The 22,491-nt window shown below is 28.9% G+C and overlaps 1 protein-coding gene across 1 annotated transcript in view; it reads right to left on the reverse strand.

The window, feature by feature from the left end:
• LOC147807178 (uncharacterized) overlaps nt 1-22,256 on the reverse strand; it is a 49,948-nt gene extending 27,692 nt beyond the window's left edge. The window contains exon 1 of the mRNA XM_087167905.1: nt 22,130-22,256. Within this exon, the coding sequence (XP_087024031.1) occupies nt 22,130-22,131 (2 nt within the window). The 5' untranslated portion in view covers nt 22,132-22,256. The remainder of the gene's footprint in view (nt 1-22,129) is intronic.
• Nucleotides 22,257-22,491: the final 235 nt, after the last annotated feature.

The following is a 22,491-nucleotide window of genomic DNA, read 5'->3' on the forward strand; positions in this document are numbered from 1 at the left end:
ATTTTTTCAGCTTTAAAAAGAACGGGCATTTAGCTATTATTATAATGGAACTGATTGTATATAGTACCTTTTGAAATTCGAGCAACAATCTTGAAATCAGTGGTTCCTAAAAGTCCGATTTTTAATTCACATAGCTCATTAAATGTTGCTCCATATTAATTATATAAATTTAATTTGCTTAAGCGGACTAAAATCGAATTGTCTTGAAGAATTACAATAAATGACGATAAAAAATAAGTAACTTTAACTTATTTTGCATATTTTGTACTAATTTCATAAAAATATTTTTCCTACGCTTTCAATAAAAATAAACAATAAGGTTTATAAAGAACAATTGCAACAAGTAGAGAGAACTGTTTCTCTAAAATATTACGCTGACGCACCTTAATTACACTGATCGGCAAAATCACTTGACTTGAACCCAGTATTAGTATCTGCGTAAGAAAAACAAAATATCATAATCAACCTCTCCATTTGACGCAAATGTGGGTGAAGTTCCTATAACCACGAAGGCAAATACAGTTCACCACGAAGGCAAATACAATTATCTCCCAAAACAAAATTACAAGGCTATCGAGTTAAAAATTAATAGTCGTATACTCAAATTTTGGGTCGGCTGTTCAACGACTGTTATAAAATAAAATATTTTAATAAAATATTGGAAGCAATATTTTTTTCTCCCTAAAATATTCAAAAAGCAGAGAAAAAAATTTCATTTACAGATTATTTATTACTTTACAAGTTATTTCACGGATCAGAAAATCATTCGTAAAAAGAGCGAGTTTTCGCGATATAATAAATGTTATAAAATAAAAAAAACAGCATATATAATGAATTGGTGATCGTTAAAAACTATTAAAAGCCATATAACATGGACTTTACTGGTGTCTTCAGGCATTCATTTTATCTATTTGCATACTTTTATTGTATTGTAGGCTGCAATTTTATTATTTGTTTAACGAATTCATTTATTCATTAATGATCAATATGCTAAATAAGAACCCTCAGAGGAGAAATAACAATATCTCTTCCAGACAACTTGTAACTGATTTTCTCCTTTTGTTTCATTTTTTCAAATATACGTCTCTTTAACGTATTTAAATTGAATAAACAATGAATAAATTATACGTTAAATATAATGATGTTTTGGTTTCAAAACAATTAAGTACTGCTTTTAAATAAATATTTATTGAACTCAAATGTTTGCTCTGTGAAAATCGAATAAAAGAAGCATATTAGTAAATACTTGGTGAAAAGTCAGTTTACTTTTTAAAATTTTAAAACTATTTATAATGAAACTTTGCGGTTTATGCAGATATTTTCAGAAATACTGGCTATTTTTTTTAATAATGAAAAAATAATTTTAATTCCTTTTATATACTTACTCGATTATAAAAATATTTTTAATATTTTTTATTCTATGTTGATCATCTCTGCTACACCATAATTATCTGGTAGTTAATTTTTATGTTATTTCATTCATTGATTCGTGCACTATTATGAATTACAATTATTAAATTCCATTCATACCTTTTTTGAGTTATTGTCATTTTTGTGAATTTTTCATATGTTATGATAACCTGTGTAGTCAATGCCTCACTAAGTTTTTTTAACACCACTTAATTGAATACTTAAGACAACCTAACAAGGAGAAAAATAACTATGCTGCCAGTGGATCAGGAAATACCCGAGTTTATGGTGCCACATAAAATAAATATATATATATATATATATATATATATATATATATATATATATATATATATATATATATATATATATATATATATATATATATAGTTCAAACATAAGTAAAAATCTGTATGTTTATTTTATCTTCGTGTTTTTCAATAGACTTATTTATTTCATTGTTTCACAGAAACAATTTATGGATCTGATCAAATCATTGACTTTGTTTAGAGAAATGAACCCACTGAGTTATAAATATGATACCGACAAAGTACTACACGCCGTCATTCTATAGTATGCCCTGGCATTGCATGTAATGCGAGACTTTTTTATGCGAATGAGAATCAGGACATATAATCACTAAATATAATACCTTGGCATTCTGTAGAATGACAATTGCTTTTTAGGCAAAGTATAAAAAAAGGTCCTTATAAGGCTGTTATGTATGTTACCGGCAAAGTATGAAACACAAGCATGTGACCATCCCGTGTAACTGACATATTCTGAGCCTAAGCGCACGCTAAATTTTGAGATATTATATACAATGTCGGATTTCAAACTTACGAATATATAAAGGAAACGAAGGAAATTAAAATAAAAATATGACCACCGAAGCCGACGTCTTCAGGGGGTACCGGCCCCGGTAGCCATGAAACAAAGAGAAAGAGAGAGAATTTCTCATGCGAGTCTTTCTATATTAACTGATAAGCTTAAAACATATATTTCTCATCAAGTTTAAGAAGTAGAAGTCGGTCTCTCACAAAGAGCCATAAAAAGTCAAGATGAACAAGATAAGGCCAAATAAAAGATTATTTTCTGAAGTTAATGGGCAATAATTCGTCGATGAAATACACATTAAGAAAGTCCCAAAAACTTCCCAGAACCAGAACGGCGCTATCCTTTTAGCGAATCAAAATCTCTAAATTTTATCAATTGAATGACGTTTCATGAAGATAACAAGATTCTTGCAACCACTCTCTCTCAGAACCTCCCTTTAAATTCTCGGGACAGCCAAAAATGCGTGTTTTTTTCATATTTCCATGGCTAGATAAATCTAGGCCAAAAGCCAAACATCCCTGAAATTGGGAAACCATCAATGTAAATATCCCACGAACACTGTTTTCCATACTCCATATAACGTCATAAAATGCCTTTTAAAAAGTAGCAGCCTAAGTCCCTTCAATTATCTAGTCTTTAAAGGCATATATATATATATATGTGAGTGCGTGCGTGCGGGCGTGTGTGTGTGTGTGTGCGTGTGTGAGTTCAAAATGAAGATAAAACAAAGAAAAATTATAGACATATTTAAAAAAAAAACGGAAAAAAAGATATAATCTTTTCATCAGCCCACACGATTATATCCGCAAAACAGAGTGCTTTCTGATATTGTATCAATATATATTTTGCTTTGGCTTTATTGATACAATATCAGAAAACACTCTGTTTTGCGGATATAATCGTGTATGCTTAAGAAAAGATTATATCTTTTTTTCCGGTTTTTTCAATTAAATTTCATCATTTTTTTTCTTTAAACTTTTGTTTGCTATTTTTTTACTTATTATCCCCCCCCCTTTTTTTCATATGTCTATAATTTTTCTTTCTTTTATCTTCATTTTGAACTTATCTAATGAGTTCTGTTTACTTGCAGCTTAAGCGCAATAAATGAAACTTATTGTCTTTCTTCGTGTTTTCTTGTATATATATAATCTCATAGAAATATTTAATTTGAGCACTTAAACGTTAAAACAGTAAGATTTTCCAGATACGTTTTCATATATTTTTACAATAATAGTAACAGTTTTTTTTAATTTAGACGAAATAAACTCTACCTCTTTGTTTGTTTCGTCACACGTAGTTTAAATAAAAATATTCATCATAGATTCAGTCAATAAAATCGCGAGGAGCATCATATATTGAATAACGAACAGATGATTTTTATGGACAGTAGGAATCAAATATTCAGGTAGCCAGTCTCAGGTGTTAGCAACTTATGAATAAATTAGAATAATTTGTATTTAAACGCGTGAGCTAATTAGAAATTCGAGTCATTCATTCAGCTAACGAAAATTTTATGACTTTTGAATATTAAAAAAATTAACTAAAAAAAAGAAAGATACTTCAAAAAGACATTCCATGACATTTTTGAATTTATCCAAAAAATGTTAGAAATTCTGATAAAAGATATAAATATAAATCAAGCACCCTATTAACTGAACTAATGGCATTTTTACGTGTTAAAATAATCCTTCCGTTTAGAAATAAATCATGCATTTTGGCAGTTCTTAATGGAAGTACATGATCCCAGTTGAAGATTCTCTCATATTTCACGGTATCATTCCCTCCGAAATACAGATTCTTAAAGAAGAAGGCATAATAAGATTAATAGTAGTTAGGAAAACTAAGCAGCGTGCTTATTATCAGAATGTATAATTAATTAGTTCAATATATTAAAATTTTATGTTCTGAGAGTAAAGTGGTTTAAAGAGGGTACTTTAATATTTTACATTAATTTCAAAACGATTCTTAATGTTTGCATTAAACTATTTAATGCTTTAACAACCCAATTTAAAATCGAACGAAACTACATGTTCCATTGCTCTTGATCCATTATTTTCGAAATATAGAAAGTCCACTTTCTTCCTATTTCGAGATACTTAGGGGTTATTGTTTGGAAACATTTTAAAATATGGAGAAAAAAAAGTGAATCAATTTGGGTAATGTTATTGGTACTGTGATATGATCAAATTTTAAAATGCAATAATGATTATTAAAATTAAAGATTGTGTTTAGCTCCAATGAACTTATTTCAACAATTATAATATTTACACTCAACCATTATAACTTGAACCTAACAATTACAGCATTTTATAAGAAATAAAAGTGGAAAGTTAAGTTCATATTTTTATAGATATTTACTTTATTAAAATGTATTTTTCTTAGCGTAAAAATAAAACAAATATAACATGTAAATATACGAATAATCATTTTTATTAATGATAACAATTAAGTATTCATGATAAATAGGTAGTACGAAAGGTAATAAACTCTTAAATTGCTGTACTTCTCGCATGTTATAGGACTTGGCGTTGAATTACTATTATCTCGTTCTTTTTTTCAAAAATGAACTTATTAAATTTTCAGGAAAAGCAGCTTATATTTTTAATTATATATTTTGGATACTTATCATATATTATTTTATTGCTTCAACAGCTAATTTGAAATTTTTCACCACTAACATTTATTCCATTAGCACTCTTGTCGTTGGACAAAAAAATGGGAGGTTTTCGTTATTTTTCATCTAATGTAACGCAAATTCGGGTAAGTTTCATCAAAACGTCCTCCACGAAGGTTAGTTTCTTCCAATACTTGATCCAGAGCTTCCCTTGATGTTCTGGGTTGGGTTCAAACTTACAAGGCTATGGGGTTGAACATTGAAATAAAAAACACAATCTCAGAAAGATAGGTTAAACGTTGAACAATGATAACGGTGTCTTAAACCATAATACATGGTTATTCATAATTCCCTCCGGGGTTTCGATGCGTTATAGTAAAAAAACGAAGACAAATATGGCAAAAAACAAGATATGAAATTATTCCGAAAGTATTCAAGCTTTAATTTAAGCAGTTGCCAGTAAATGGCAGTAACATGTACCACTGAAGACAATTGTAGTAAAGAAAAATGGCTTTCACAGGCGGAGGGAATTATGAATAACCCTGTATAGTTCAATTTTGCTGCAACCTTAATGAAGTGTTGATTTGAAAAAAAAAATTCCGTTTCACTTGAACTCTACTATTTTTTAATCAAGTTTAAGGGGTACGAAAGTGTTGTTCAGTCCTACATTTTTTGCAAATAGGAACGTTATTATTATTTAACAAGCGTCGAACTTATCAGCAAAGTAAGATTATAATTGCTTCTCTCATATTTGAAAACATCTATATTTTCTACACAACAAAAAAAAGTGTTAAAATTGTTCACAACTTGAAATCTAAAGATAAATAATTTGTAACTAAACCAAAACATAAAGCTGTTGTAGCAAATTATTTCAATCCTTTATTGGACTTATATTCATGGATCATGACTTAATTAGAGCTAAATGGATTGGAGCCATTTTTCTAGTATTTTGCCAATATTATAGCCAATATGGAATTACACAATTGACTGCAGATTTTATAATCATTATTCAGTCAATATTGAGTTATAGATTTCACTAATTCAGCCTATATTTTTTCAGCCAGAAGAGAGCCTGTATAATTTTATCTGACTAAGCCTATATTTTATAGCCATTATTTAGCCATGATACGGTCAACATATGTAAATCATCGACATTTTCCCGATAGTTTTAAGCCATTTTTAACCCACCGCATTAAAAAAAAAAGATTTTTTGAACTTATTTAATCTTGAACAGAATTTGCTTGCAAAAATTTTTTATTCATATATGAGCAATTTACTATAATAATAAATTATCAAGTTGAATCTCACATACATTAAAACTATTAATATTGTATTACTATACCATATTTCGTGATACGAAAGAAAAAACTTAATTTTTCTTACATCATATTCTAAAAATGCCGGGATTTCGGAATCGTTTATATTTTTAATTTAATTTTTTTGTTTTGAATAAATTATACATTTAAGATGTAAGAATTTTTTTTAAATAAAATAATCATGTTTGAGACATAAATTGTGAGCGGTGAAAAACCTGAAATGAGGAACGGCAAATTTTTATTATTTTGCTTTCAATATTAGAGCGCATGTATGTTTGAAAATATTAAGAGACTTTAAATTTTAATGCAAAAGGTTATTACAAAATATGATTTTAATATACGTGCAATATTTTTATGACAGTCGCAGCTAATAAAAAAATTTATTTACCACAATATATTAGTACAATAAATCAATTTATCAAATGAATACGGGATAAATAATGATTTTTGTTTTTAATTAATCAGTTTATTGTGGATTTCCAGATTTTCTGTACCACAGCTGCTATGATTGCCAATTATTAGAAATCAACAACCAACTTATATTTTTTCAATACAATACGTTTTTTCCCAAATTTAAGAGAGCGTCAAATATCATTAGCATGTTTAATTTTGTAATGGAGAAAATTTAATATCTCAATTTACCCGTCTTTAAACAGACCTACCTACTTCCGCAGCTATCCTATACCTGCTATAATTACCAGTTATTGCAAAACGGGGGCAGGGATAGCCTGGTCGGAAGGGCTCTGGGCCCATGTCCGAGAGTTCGTGGGTCTTCGGTCGGCGGGGTCCACCAGTCGAAGACTCCCCGTGTAGTAGAGTGATAGATACACGTTAAATCTGTCGAGTCACAAAAGTCCTCCATGTTCCCATAACAAATCAATACCTCTGGTTCAGGACAAAATTACGATCTGTGGATGAATAAATGGATGTATGAATGGGTCCGCCCTATAAACGGGTGTGACCTATAGTGTGGCAGAAGTCGAATTCTTGGCCCTAGATGGCGCCACTGGAAAACAAGAACAATAACACCCCCTCTGCTTAAACAGGCATACGTCAACAACAACAACATTGGAAAACAGAAACCCAATTATATTTTATAATGCATTTTTTTAGTTTCTTTCTCACAAATTTAAGAAAACAGCAAACGTTATTAGAATGTTTAATTTTGTAAGCACTAGTGAAAATTTAATTTCTCAATTTACCCTACTTTAAACAGCACTATACTTCTTTCAGTAGCTATCCTGTAGCTGCTGTAATTGCCACATATTAGAAATCAGAATGTTAATTACAATATTTTTTTAATACAGTAGGTTATTTTTGCAAATTTAAGAAAAAGTCAAGTATTATTAGCATGTTTCATTTTGTAATCACTAGAGACAGTTTAATTTCTCTTACCCTATTTCAAACAGATTCAAAAACGTATATTTTAAATGATGTTATAGCATATAAATGTTCCGAGAAAAATGACTATTCTCAATGCAATCAGGAACTTCTATTTCGGAAGAACAAAAGTCCAAATCATTCTCGAAGATACTTTTAAAAGTTTCTATCAAAGAGATGAAAGAGATTTAGCCCTGAACTAAGATCAAAAGATTTTATTTGAACTGAAGTTTCCAGCTAGTTTTCCTCTGTTTGTTAAACTTACTTTAGATTTTTAAAGTAACTTTGTGCATATATATATATATATATATATATATATATATATATATATATATATATATATATATATATATATATATATATATATATATATATATATATATATATATATATATATATATATATATATATATATATATATATATATATATATATATATATATATATATATATATATATATATATATATATATATATATATATATATATATATATATATATATATATATATATATATATATATATATATATATAAATTGCAGAAATGAGTGATGATGCCAAAGCCAAATGAAAAATAGAAGATCATGATTTAAATTTCACAGATATGTATTGAATGACAAATTAGAAGAAATTAAAAATCTCCATTTGCGTATACAATAAAGGAACTCCTCCTAATTTATTATTAAAAATAAACAAAATTTAGATACAGTTATAGATAAGTTTTCAAGCACATCGTGCATATTTGATTTTGTAGTTGGACAAAATTTTTAATATCAATAGTTTAAAACAATTTAATAGCTTGAACTAATTTAGTTAAAGATTCTTTTTAAAGTATTTAAACATGTCTGTTAGTTAGAACTCAAATAAAGAAATTAAAAACTTGTTTTTCAATTTCGTTACTTGAATAGCTTTTTTTTTTGTACTACATAAGCATTTGTATTGATGTGTTACTATTTATAAATGTCTTTTACAATGGTTAAAAACTAGTGTACTGAGAAAACATATCTTTTATTGTTTCAGCCAGACATTATCCATATGAACAAACGTTAATTTACTTTTATTTTTCACTTCTACTGTCACTTATATTAAATTACATGATTCGTACGTTAAAAACAACTCTTAAGCTTAGATCATAATACTGAACTAGTAGGTCTTCTTCGACATTCTCAAAATCAAATTATTACTCAATTGATACTAATTACAAATTACAATGAAATATTTGTAAAAGCAATTTAATATAAATCACGTATCAATCAGTATCTGATCCAAGTAAGTATTGAAATTTAGCCTGTAGAAAATAAATCAAGTTCTGTGACAGTTCTTATTACAAGTAGATGAGCAGTATGCAATAAATTTTAAAGTAACTCACATCATTTTGGTGATTTATGCGTCGAGTTTTTATTAAAAACATAATTAGAAAACCATTGCTTTGATTTTTCAGGTTTTAACTTTTTAACCAATTATACTAAATAATTTAATCAATTTCAAATTAATGCATTATGTTATGATAATGCATGCTTTTAAACTCATAATTCTTGCAAGTTATATTTTTTTTTCATAATAATCCCACATCTATGGTAATTTATCAACATTAAAAAATTGCACTCTTCTAAAGTTAAAGCATAGAAGAATTAAGCATAGAAAAATATAAACTATAAGCAATTGCAATATTTATAGAAATGATGCCAAAAATTAAATTTTCAAAAGTCAGACTTTCCAAGTTTTGAAACCCTTTTGTTTTAAAATGTGCATTGTACTAAGAAGAATAAAAATAACTGCTCTTTAAATTTTTTCTGCGCTTTCGAAGAAGAGATGTATCGAAAATGACCATTTTAATTCTAGAAAGACAAAAAATTGCTGTTTATCTGGAATGTCGGATGATGCCCTTCCTAAAATTTTCGATATTAGACCAATTATACATTTAAAATGTTAAAATATTTTAAAAACTGAAGAATAAATATGTAACTAAGAACTCAGTTTTTAAATTTTTAAGGTATTTTATCATATTTGGATAGGAAAAACAGCTGATCTAATTTAACATAATGACTATTTTTTATTGATATTTATTTTACATTTGCTTATATTATAGTATTGAGTTTCCACTGTATATATATACTAATTAAGGATATTAAAATAATAAGCTGTACTAATTTAGTTCGAGTAATAAAACTGAAAATTTATGACACTAACCTGATTCATCCTAATTTCTTACAGTTGCCAAACCACTCAATGCACCGCACTTCTCTTATATCACATTTGCAGCAAACCACTCTTTGCAATTGGAAGATGTATTTTGCGTATGGCTTCCTTTACAAGACGTTTTTACCCTATATTTGATTCGTTTTTTTAGAGTGATCCAATCTCTTTTTAAACATAGTTGCATTGATTTCCATTCATTAGCTACATTTCTTGATGACACATATAAAACCTCTTCACCTAACTGCAATATGAAACTTCTGCGACCAAGTTCTTTCCTTCTGGTTACATCTTTATATAAAATTCAAGAATTTATTGCAGATATACCTGAAGCAATAAAAAAATACGCGTAAACGCAGACGTTCCTATTTTAGTGCATAAAGACGTATCATTTCTCCTACGATGTACTTTGTAATTTTTTTTTATTGTAATATGTTACAATTTCAAGTTTTTTAGTTTCATCGTCTTCAAAATTCAAAGTGTTATAAAGCGAGCTAAGCAATAATGTATTTTTATTTTTCTATATTTCAGATATAGTTAATGTTATATCTCTATGTTTTCTACGATCTCTTCTTAATGTTCCAACCAAGCTTTTCTACTTCATTTTTGAAATTTTGACTGAAACTTCGATTTGCCCCCCAACTTTTTTCTTCTCCTTAGGCTCCACAGCCGTTTGCCGGCTAAGACCGTCTCAGTCAGTTTCCGCCATCTGGATCTATCTGATGCTATATTTATATATTTTATAGAAAACAATAATATAACTTCTCTCAACTTTACAGTAGTAAACTAGCATTCAGTTGCCCCATTTTTTCCTTTTGCAAATCAGGCCTTCATAACACCATGTTCATAAACAGCTTGGTCAGCTGGCCGTTCGTTACTTGCACCAGTAAAGGAATTTTATTTTAAACACATTTAGAATCTACGCAAACGAACAGCCAAAATTTTATCTCAAACTTTCAGGCCTAATGGAAATATATCTAGTTCAAGGGCATTTAGCCTTAGAAGAAGTTGCTCATCCACAGTAAAATTAACTCCAGGTTTTTAACAAATTGCACTGTTTTCAACTAAACAGCTCCTTATAACCGACGCTAGAGCAAAATTATCTCTTTTCAGTCACCCTGATACTTCAGTTTTAAGATCAGTTCAGTTTTTTGAAGAGCAGAAAACACAAGATTTCCTTGAAATAATCTCCAGCAAGCAATGGTTTGTGGAAAAATGACAGGTCTCAAACAGTTTGACTATAAATAATTCAAAGAAGTGTTCTTCAATGCAAAAGTATGTCGTGCTTATGAAATTGAAAAAAAAAAGGTTCGAGCTCATAAAAAAAGAAAGATAAAAAATTCATGTGTTGTTAGCTGGAAGACAGCAAGCGTCTTCTTCAGTGCTTTCTTCTATGTAGCACGTTATTTGATTGCTAATAATTAGTTGGCAAGCACTATGTACTGTAGCGTATCAAGCTATATTAAAGAACTGTTCAGTTTTTTTATAAAAACTTTTATTTACAAACAACACAAACAATAACAAATGTGAATTACCTGTAACGGGATAGTGAAAAGATCATAAAACAGCAAGAAAAACCCGTAACGGGATATAAGGAAACTCACCCGTAGCGGGATAGATAAAATATTATAAAACAACTAGATAAAGTGCCCGTAACGGGATATATGAAAACTCAAATTTCACACAAAATTAATTCTAAAAAAAAAAACTTTTTGGTGTTCTAATTTTATCGTCTGCTTTTATTATTCAAATTTATCTTTTTATGTGTTTATTTTATTTATGCTTTTGCCAGCCCGTTAGTTTTTAATATTTTTACTTTTATTCATGCTTCTGCAAACCAATTATCTCTCTTATATTTTTAGACTTTATAGTACATTGTTTTCAAGTATTTCTTCATGCATACCATGTAGGACCTTCAGTTTCGATCAATACGTTTTAGGAAGTCTAGGTGAAAGTTAGTCTAGGTGAAATAATTTTCATAACATACACTTTTATTTTGTATATTTCAGGTTGATCACTAGAATCAATGTTTTTTCGGAACTTATTCGTCTTCTTCTTCTTCTAAATTATTTATATCACTATCACCTAAATTAAGTTCATCAAATCACTGAAATTGTTTCAAAATTTCTTCAGGAATGAGACAACGTGTCCGGCATCTTCTCACTAGACTAAATAAAAATTGAGTAAATGGGGCAAAACCACGACGCAGTCTTATTGCGATAAAATATAAAATTTATTTATTTATTTTTCTAATGCACTAATACACGTCCAGTCGTCTGTACTCAGGATGAAGTAGGAGAATTCTGGCAGTTGGAATTCAAAACCGAATGTAAATAGAGGAAGATCAAACTATAATAAATAGCGTTTTGCAATTGCAGCAGTACATTATTATTAAAAAATACCTTATTATTTAAAAATATATATTGAATAAATATGCATTGAATTGACTTTCTTATAGTGCTATATTATTGAAAAGCACCTAGGGCTACTTTGTTCCCTCCCATATATTTAGATATAAGGCTTAATATTTACTCTCCTATGTAGCTGATACACAAAATGATTGAATAAACACTTAAATTGAATCACACTATGAAAAGCCATGAAAATTAACTACTTTCAGTTATTTATTGTTGACAACATACAACAAGAGTGGCAAAAAAGGCCATATTATTCTTTCTGGGTTAACATGGGGAGATATTGCGCAGTGAGCAAAATCAAGAAGATGCCACTTTAAATAACTCGTTTGAATGATTTGACTTTCACAAACTAAACTTCAATTTTAATGGTTTGAAAAGCTGATCCCAAATATGCTAATTAATTAGTGCTAATTTTTAAATAATTTACAGAAACAGGTACTAAAATGTACTTTCTCTGAATAAACTAATCCTTTATTCGGCAGTCTTATATTTTTGACAGTCTTATACTTTGGCAGTCTGTTTTGGCAGTCTTATATTTGGCAGTCTTATATTTGGCAGTCTTATATTTGGCAGTCTTATATCTGTTTTGGCAGTCTTATATTTTGATTATAGTTTTAAGTTGACCTCAATCTAAAATGCATGGTCCGAATGGTCTCGACAGGCAGGCTGCCAAAAGTTTGGCCCCTTAATGTCATTTTAACCTTCTACGTAATGATTTTGAAAAGCCATAACTCGAAATGTCTTAACGCAAATAAATAAAATGTTTTGCAGACATTTATAATATTTTTTCGCACATCGTGGTAGTAAAACATTTAATTCACCTAAAGAGTTTTGCTGGTTTGGAAGCTCTCATCTAGAGTTACATGAAAACAACTGTCAAGTACATATGACAAGCCTAGAGGGCAGACGAAAATTAGTTCTCAAAAAAGAGGGGGAGTCTTTTTAGTGATCTGGCTTAGAAACTGGTGTTTGCAGGCGTCTAACATCGTTGGAAGCACATTTTTTAAAGATAATAATTTAAAACTCTTCTAACCAATATCAATCGTATGATCAATGCCAGATGTGAAAAGTATTCATATTTGTATAGAAAAAAATACTTTGTATAGGAAAAAGCCCTTTGTATAGAAAAAAATATATTTTTCAACCATTTTTTACCCTTTTTTGTCAAACAGGCGTAAAAAATAGACTTACGTACAAAATGGTTAGACAACAATTTGGTTTTCAATCAATGATTTTCAGAAATAAAAAGCTAAGAAAGTTACTATAGCATGCAAACTATCCCAGCTAGCATTGAAAATGTTTAATATTCTACATTTTGACAACTACGTAAATATCGGAGATCTTTCACTTAAAACATAAAGGCATTTTAATTAACTTTAAACTTAGCAAATTATAGTTTTAAGTTACATAAAATGCTTTTATAATGCTTTATAATTAAGTTATTTATTTTTTAATCTCGTTAAATTTACTTTAACAGATTAAGAAGATATTAGGGAGAAAATAAACAAACTTAAAATATGAAAGATAAGAACTTATCTTTTTTAATTTCTTTTTTTTTTGTCAAAATACTAATTGAAGTTATATGACGATGATGACTTGAAAGATTGATTAACATAGGAGTTTCCTTTTTAAATGTACCTTTCCTTTCAGAACTACTCTGAATGTTTGGTTCTCCTAAACAGAGTTCTTACTTTAAGTCTCTCCAATTATCGGTCTTAAACTATGGATTATATTAAAAGAGAAAATGACGCAATTAATTTAAAATAGCTGTGGAAAAAGAAGGATAAAAGCCTAACTGAATCAGCACCTACCAGAAGAGAGAAGGCCATCACACGGAACGCTTTAGCAGTCCAAATAAATTAACATAAACTGTGAAGTCAGTGAAAAATAAGAAAATGTCACAACTTTCCGACTGCTAAACTGTTCAGTAGAGGAAAAATAAGAAAGGTGTCCCAACGTTCGAACTACTATAGATCGGAGTTTTCGTTTACGGTAACCAATGCAAAGTACTTCTCTCTTCTAGTCTTCTAAATGTTTAGTCTCTGAGCCCCATTGTTTAACAGGAGGAACACCGGTTTCTTGATGCAGGAAAATTTGCAACGAAAAGTTTGGAAAAAGCCAGGACTAACTTTCTGAGGGCTTAGAGAAGTTGCTGAGATGTCGCCTTTATTTGCCTATGACTGTCAGTTCCGTTAGTTACATTGTTCATGAGATCTTCTCACAATTGTAAGAAATGGAAACAAAAACAATGTCAAAGTGCGGGACCTATAATATGATGATAATCGAGATGCCGTTATTGCATGGTACTTCTGAGATACTTATTCCAGATTACCGACTATTTCGAAGTTGTTGGTAGGTCATTAGCTTTAACCATGACTGTTCCTTGTTTAGTAAAAGGAAAATTGTATTAAAATATTGGTTTTGGAACAAGTAGAGAGAAAACAAATTGCCTGTTCAAGACAGTGACTCTTGGTGATCTCAGAGACTATAGCAGACAATAGAAAACTTCAAAGAAACGGTTTACAGATACACTGCAAAATTTTTCTTACTTGATCAGTAATTTTACCTTTTTAATAGCATAAAAAAAATATGTCAAAAATGTTGCTTTTACTCTTCCTATTTCAAAGAATACCAATAAAAAACTATTTCATAGAATCAATCGAACATTTTCACCAGCAAGCGTAAGCTATGTGAGCTGTCAAAGTATATAATGATTATGTGACTTAAGTGTAAAGTTGGCGGTGAGAAAATATAATTACGCCCTCGGTTGGTGAAAAAAATAAATTGTTTTTTGAACAATTCAGTACAATAATTATTCTCCTAATTCACGGATTTCACAATTACCAGCAAGCTGTCGCCCGTGAAAAGAGTAAAAAAAGCATCTAAGACCAGTGCAAACTTCTTCAATTCATGATGTTAAGATGTAACTGCACCCATTGAAGAATGTAGAAATGCTTCATTTATTATAAACTTGAAATAAAGTAATCATCCACACAATGTTTAAAAGTTTTTCAACGCCAAATCAGATAGATATTTCTTCACAGTTTCTACATTAAAGTTAATATGCAAATATTGAATTTGAGTTATAGGATATTTCTTATAAAATTAAAAATACAGCATATTTTTAAGAGTTACACACCACATATACCTCTACAAAATACTTGTATGCATGAGTAATTTTTTCTCCAATTATTTCTTTAATTAAGTAATTTTTTCTTCAGTAGCAGTCCGTTGATAAATATAAACGTACGAGTAATTTCTGAAGCAATTATTTTTTTTAGAAGGGCTGGTAATTAGTAACTGTAATTAAAACTTCGTTTCTACATTAAATTTCGTTGGATAAAAATCTAATTCAAATATTTCATTCTTTTCCATCTTTACGTACGAATTTTAATTACTATCATGAAAATCAAAATACTTATCTGATAGATAATTTATAAATTGCCCATGACATTAAAATTTCTTTTGTATTTTCCTTTCAAAGGATAACACAAATCACCAAATAAATCCCAACGAATAAAAAAAATGAGCTTACATTTTTAAGAAGTTAATAAAATGAAAGCTTAAATTGGTCAAGATGTAATTATATTTCCATATTTGCATTCTTCTTAAATTATATTTCCAGTAAAGTTTCAGATTATCAGTTGTTAAAATCAATTGAAAATGTCATGAATTTATTTTAATTAACAGGAACTTTATTTTGCACTTCAATAATTAGAAATTCCATCGGGATTTCAGTCTCCTTGAAGAATATTACTGGGGAAAATATTCAACATCTTTTAATTATTTCGAGAGCGACTAATTCTTCAGAGGACAAAGAATTCGGCTATTTTGTTTCCGTTATAATTTAAATTAAATGCGTTAAGCCCATAAATCCGGAGATAAAGCTTAAAATGTGGTGCAATAAATTATCGTTAACTTCTGCATTTGTACATAATTAAATGTGTAGCTTTTAGGTGTTTAAAAATTAAAATCGTGATTAAAAATATGGCAAAGGTCATCGCAAAGCTGCAGTTTGTCCTCGCATCCGTTGAGAAATCTCGCTACGGTAAAAATAAATGTAAGTTGATCTGGTTAAACCGTAAATTTTTCAAAATTGCAGAAAAAGGACTAAAACTGGTCTAATTATCATTATACCTTTACTTACACTCATAAAAATTCATTTTATAATCTAGATAATGTACTACAATTATTTAAAAAACAGTAAAATCACGTAATACATGTTTGTTGATGTTTTTCTCAATCAGTCAACTTTGACAAAAATTTAAATTTAAGCTGCCTTTCCTTTAGATTGAACTAAATTGCCCAGGGGGTAAAGACTGCGAGTGAAAATTTTAAGTACTCTTTTAATCGAAGTAGTTTTCAAAGTAGCAGTAGTTTTTAGTGATTTGCACAAATAAACTGATTGTGAATATTTAATTTATTCAGCAGTATCTTTCGATACATGTAAAATACATGAATTTAACTTGAATTTAGATACCATTTTAATTATTTATGACAAAATTATACCAGTACAGTTTTGCGATTAGTAGTTTTTGAAAGGTAGTTAAATAGCAGTTAAATTTTTGATAAATTTCTTTGTTTTCGAGCAATTTACGGTTTAAGAATGACCCAAATCGGTTTTCATCAGTTCATACTGTAATAAAAATACATTTTAAATGAATCTAAAGACTAACAAATATGCAGTTTCAAGTTACTGATTTAAAACCACACATCGCAGTTTTTTAATGCCTTAAAGTTGTAAGGAGAATTTCATGGAAGCTCTAAGAAATATCAAGCTCCATTTATCTTAACCTAAAAAAAACGACCCTTTTAATTTTTATTTTTTTGAAAGTTATTGTGATGCTGATGCATCAAAAGTTTAGAAGTTCATTAAGTACAAACGAACATAAATAAGACGTAAATTCATAAATTTAGCCTAAATCCAAGATTGCACGGGTAGAAGCCCCTTAATACTATACATACCAGCACTGTACAATACAATGCAAAATACAATAACCAGTCTTTTGACCGGTTATGCTATTTAATGATAAGTAACAATCTTATATAGATTTGTTGTCAATTTATGCAGACGCAGTATTAATCTGAGTACATCTTACCATCGATATAAATTTCTAAAATCAGCAGGCAAAGTACGGAATGACTAATATTTTATGTATAGCTTCAGCATTCTAAACAAAAACTAACTACTGGCAAACCAATTATGCGTGAAACAATCAAGATTGCAATTTTTCCCTAGGCATTCTATAGAATGACTTTCAGAAAAAAATAGAGATAATACCCTATGACTAAAGCAACATACACCGAAGAGCCATTACATTATGACCACCTTGCTAATAACATGTAGGACCACCTTTAGCCCTCAAAACTGCTAGCATCCACCCTGGCATTGATTCCACAAGGTGCTGATAGGTAGTCTGAGGTATCTGGTACCAAGCGCTCACCAACTGGGTAGCGTGGCAGCACGAATTTGGTTTTCCAAGTAGGACCACAAATGCACTATTGGATTAAGGTCAGGTGAATTTTGAAGCCAAGACATGACTTGAAAGTCATTGGAATATTCCTCGAACCAATCCATGACGATTCGACATGGTGCATTACCTCGTATGACATGGTGCTTATGACATGATGCATTATCCTGTTGGTAAAAACCATCCCCCGCTGGAAAAACTGTTGCCATGAATGGGTGAACCTGGTCTGCAACTATGTTCAAGTAGCTAACAGACGTCAGGCATTGTTCTGTGAGAATTATGGGTCCTAATGTGTCCCATGAAAACATTGATCCTGGGCGATAAACCATGAAAACCTGGGCGAGCCCATTGTTATAGATGGAGGGTGGTCATAGTGAAATGGCTCCTCGGTGTATATAATAATTTTCATAGTTTGCAAAAAAATGCATGATACTCAATAGAATGCCCGTGATTTAAATGGGAAAATATATACATAAAAAAATAGAAAAATAAATAACTAGGATGGCTTTTTAAAGCCTCACATACCTTTTAATACTTCAAAAAATCGATTTTTTTAATAATATTTTATTCTATTATATGGATCTTTCTGAAAATTTGGGAAAAAAAAGCATAAAAAAATTTACATTAGATCAAAAGTTATCGAAAAAATAAGTCATACATTTTCTTTAATAAAATATGTCCTGTTTTGTGTTTAAACTCATTTATCTCAAAATGCTATTTTTACACCTTGCGCGCACAATATCTCGAAAACTATTGATTAGAATTGCACAAAATTTTTACAGCAGGTCTCAAATACCTGTTTCTATAAATTAACGAAGCCATTTGAAGGTGGGATTAATGTATTGACATTTAAAAAAATGAAATAGCAATTTTTTTTGTTAAAATTTTTTAATAAATTTTAAAAAAATTTTTGCATAGAGAAAAAAGTAAAATTATTTGTTCATTCTTCGTCATTTTAGTTTTACCATATATTTCTATACTCACAAAAAAAATCAAGCAAATATTATGTAAACTTTTTCCAGAAACAGAAAAATTTTATTGAATTAAAATTTCAATTAAGAAATTTCTTAATTTTTGAAAAAAATTTTTGCATTGTTTTCAAAATGTAGACTATGTATAGTGTCATATTTCAAAATTTGGTATTTTTAGAATAATTATTATAAAATTGGCAGATGATTGAAAATTGCTCGTTTTCTCTCATTTTTTACCTATTAAAAGGTATGTGAGGCCTTAATATGATTAGGAAAAATCTGAGCCAGATATCAGAGGTAGAGATCAGGTTTCGTTAAAACCCATCTTTATGTCAAAACCAAAAAAGTTATTTAGTATTAAAAAAGAAATTTAATTCTCAGCACAGTATTTTTCAGACCTGAATTGAATTCATATAGTAAAATAAAGTGATACATTTTAATATTTACATAGGACAGAAAAATTTATGTTTGTATTTATGTTGTATTGCTAAACTTTAAAAATTTTTATGGTGGTTTTGTGAAAATTTGGGAGGCTGATTCCAAAAATTAGATTCAAGTCGAGAAACATCGGAACGGTTTTATCTGAAAATATACTCACTATGTTGAATGTTGTTTTATATATAAAAGCGCAAACTCCCTATTTTTATAACTTGCTTAGAGTTGTACAGAGCACAAATAAATAAACGAAAAACCTTCAAAAAATTTTATCAAATGATCGGATATTTACATACTAGGACCTAATAATTATGTTTTCAAATGTACTAATTAGTGAATGAAAAACATAGTTTAATATGGGGTAGCTGCAATCTAGGAAATATGGTCCCAATATCTTGGTCAGGAGAACGGTCCAAAGTTTGAACCTCATAGTGTTAATTTTACTTTTTGAATATCTTGAGGTATTTTTAAGTGAATTGAAAATTATCTGCCTCCAATTATGAAATTCTATTATCAAAATATAATTCAACGCCAAAATTAAATTTTAATGCCTACTATTTTTTTATATTATTTATCAATATTTTTAAAAATTTTGAAAAGTGACGCATAAAAATTTTTGCATCATCATAAATAACTTAATTTTATATGGCTAAATGAAAAAATTTTTACAAAATTGATAGAATAGTTTCTGAAAAAGCAATTTTAAAAAAGGGTGAAAAAATTTTTTTTGAATTTAATTTTTTAACTATTTGACCGATTATGTTCAAATTTTTTTTTATCACGTAAAATTACATTCCTTAAAATATTGTAAAAAATTTTATTCCTTTCAGTTCAAAATATTTTCGACTTATTTTAAACTAAATATTAAAAAATAAAAATAAACAATTATTAAAAGTTATTTTTGGTGTTGCATTGTTAAATAAATAAATTTTATAACTTTCGTGCAATTATTTTCGAATTCGCTCAAAAATTTCCTGAGAAATGGTGAAATACACAAAAAGTAAAATTATTATTAAGAGGTACGAACTTTGGAACGCTACCATGGCCAAACTATTGGGACAATATTCCCCTAATTGTGGCAACTCCCTATATTTGGGAAGAGTTTACAAATCATAATCCGTCAAAAAAAGTATGCTTATTCAGAGAAAGTATATTTCGTATCTGATTTTGTGTCGTTGTTGTGTTTAATATTGTCTGCATTAATTAATTAGCAAATTTCATATTACCCTCTTGAACCATTAAAATGAAGACCTAGATCATGAAAATCCGACTATTAGATCAACATTTAATCAGGGTGCTTTGTTGTACACTGCTTTGTTGCTTTACTGCACACAGTAAGAAATTTTTGAGTGTATTGAACCATAATATCGTTCATGTATGCAAAGTTTTAGTATGATTCCAAGGTGAACCATATTATCCTACTTCTATAACTTTAATGCACATTAAAATGGTTCAGCTTGTATGGAACCATAGTACAAATGAATTTTTTATTGATATCGCAGCATATTTTTACCAAATTATAGTTCAAGAGTATGGTCCAGCAGTAAACTAATTTTTCTGAGAATGGAAAAAACTGACCTATTGGTGAAAGATATATATAAGTTACCATTTCGTAAAAGAACGACCTTAAGAGTTCTTTCGAATGAATCAATAAATAACCCTCATTAATCAACTTTGCTTTATCATTAAGTAACTAACAATAAACTCGAGAGTTATTTAATGTTAACATAGTAAATTATAATGAGTAAAATCAAATTTGTTGAAAAGTCTGCAAATGATGCAAAATATTTAGAGTCTATCAAAATTTAAAAATAAATCTATCTGTATTAACAAATTTATTATACTGAATAGTTTTTAAAAGATTTTTATAAGCTTAAAGTGATTTTTATATATTTTTATATAAAATAATACATAACTAAATAATTCTTATAACTGAAATTAGTTTTATACTTTTTTTGTGGGGGATGAAATCGATAAGAAAAATCCCAACAATAACAGAAATATTTCAATTAAGAACCAAACTTTCTTAAGAAATAATGAAACTTTAAATCGAACTGTCTTTGAAAGTCTTCAAAATAAGCCTTTGATAGTTGCTTTTTCACAGAATGGAGCAGATATAATTTCAGATCAGAAGTTTCTATTTCCCGCAATTTTTTTTTCCTTTTCTCTAGAATTTATTTTTTGCGGTATTGTAAGTTTATTAAGGACATAGACAAGGGTAGTAAAAAAACAAAGTTTTAATTTTCAAAACTCTATAGAGTAAAAAAGATGCCTTATAAAAATTTATTTATAAATTTTTAAAACTGGTTACTATAATCCGGTTGCGTTATATACTGAAAACTGGCAAAACTAAACATTTTTCTTAAATTTTTTATTATCACTTAAACTTTTACTGCCATCATGCTATGCATTTTTCTACCTATTTTATGGTTTTAATAAAGTGAAATAAGATAAAATATCATCATTGCGTCACTGTATACTTGTCGTGTGATGTGTTTAAGTGACGCGAAATATTTCATTTTATCCAGTTTCTTGCCATGTACTATCATGGTTAATCATCTACCAGACAATGAATCAAGACAGTAAAAAAAGAAAGAAAATTATTGTAAAAAAAAGCATTCATCTCTATAGCATCTACACTGTAAAAAAAGTCGCTCCAAAAATGGTGGCAACTACCTGGCACCAAAGTGGAGTAGTGAAACTCTATGCATAACTCTTGATCTAGTACACCTCACCAAAGTTCCTTTACGCGACATGGTGTAAATTAACCACATTTTTTTTCATTCAAAAATATTAAAATTTATACTTACGGAAAGACATGATACACATAGCAATTATTAATTTTTTTTACAATACAATATAATAAGAAACATTAATTTAGAATGCGTAGGCATACTGATTCTCAAAAAAAGAAATAGCTTGCAAATCAAACATCCGCGTAACACAACGAGAATCCTCAGACGATTCGAATTAGGTTTAACTAAACGGGAATGGATCGAAATAATACATTATAAAATCATTTAACAGTGATTTAAAAATTGAAATATAATTATCCTTATTGCACAGCTAAAAGCACACTTACATATTAAACAGCGATTTGTGTTTCTGTTAATGAATATCAGCGTTGACAATAACAACAAACTCTTGTTAACTTATTCCAGTCAGTAAACTAACTACTCGCTACATTCTACTTGGCGTTTCTTGATACTCAAAGCACGCCAAATGCCTAATTTGGTGTTCTCAGAAGTGAAAATATTCTTTACATGGTATAAGAGCTTGAAAGTTTGATGTAAGATTATTCAATTTTAAGTTCTCAGATTTAAATTTCACTCCTTAAATTGATTATTAAAACTCGATTTTGGGTTAACCCGGAATACAATATACAATTACGGAATGACCAATTTTTTGGATTGTTCAACATTATGTTTGAAGAGATATTACGAA

The sequence above is a fragment of the Parasteatoda tepidariorum genome, chromosome 7 (genome assembly GCF_982258835.1).
Source record: "Parasteatoda tepidariorum strain Cologne lab strain chromosome 7, Ptep-v5.0, whole genome shotgun sequence".
Classification (NCBI taxonomy): domain Eukaryota; kingdom Metazoa; phylum Arthropoda; class Arachnida; order Araneae; family Theridiidae; genus Parasteatoda; species Parasteatoda tepidariorum.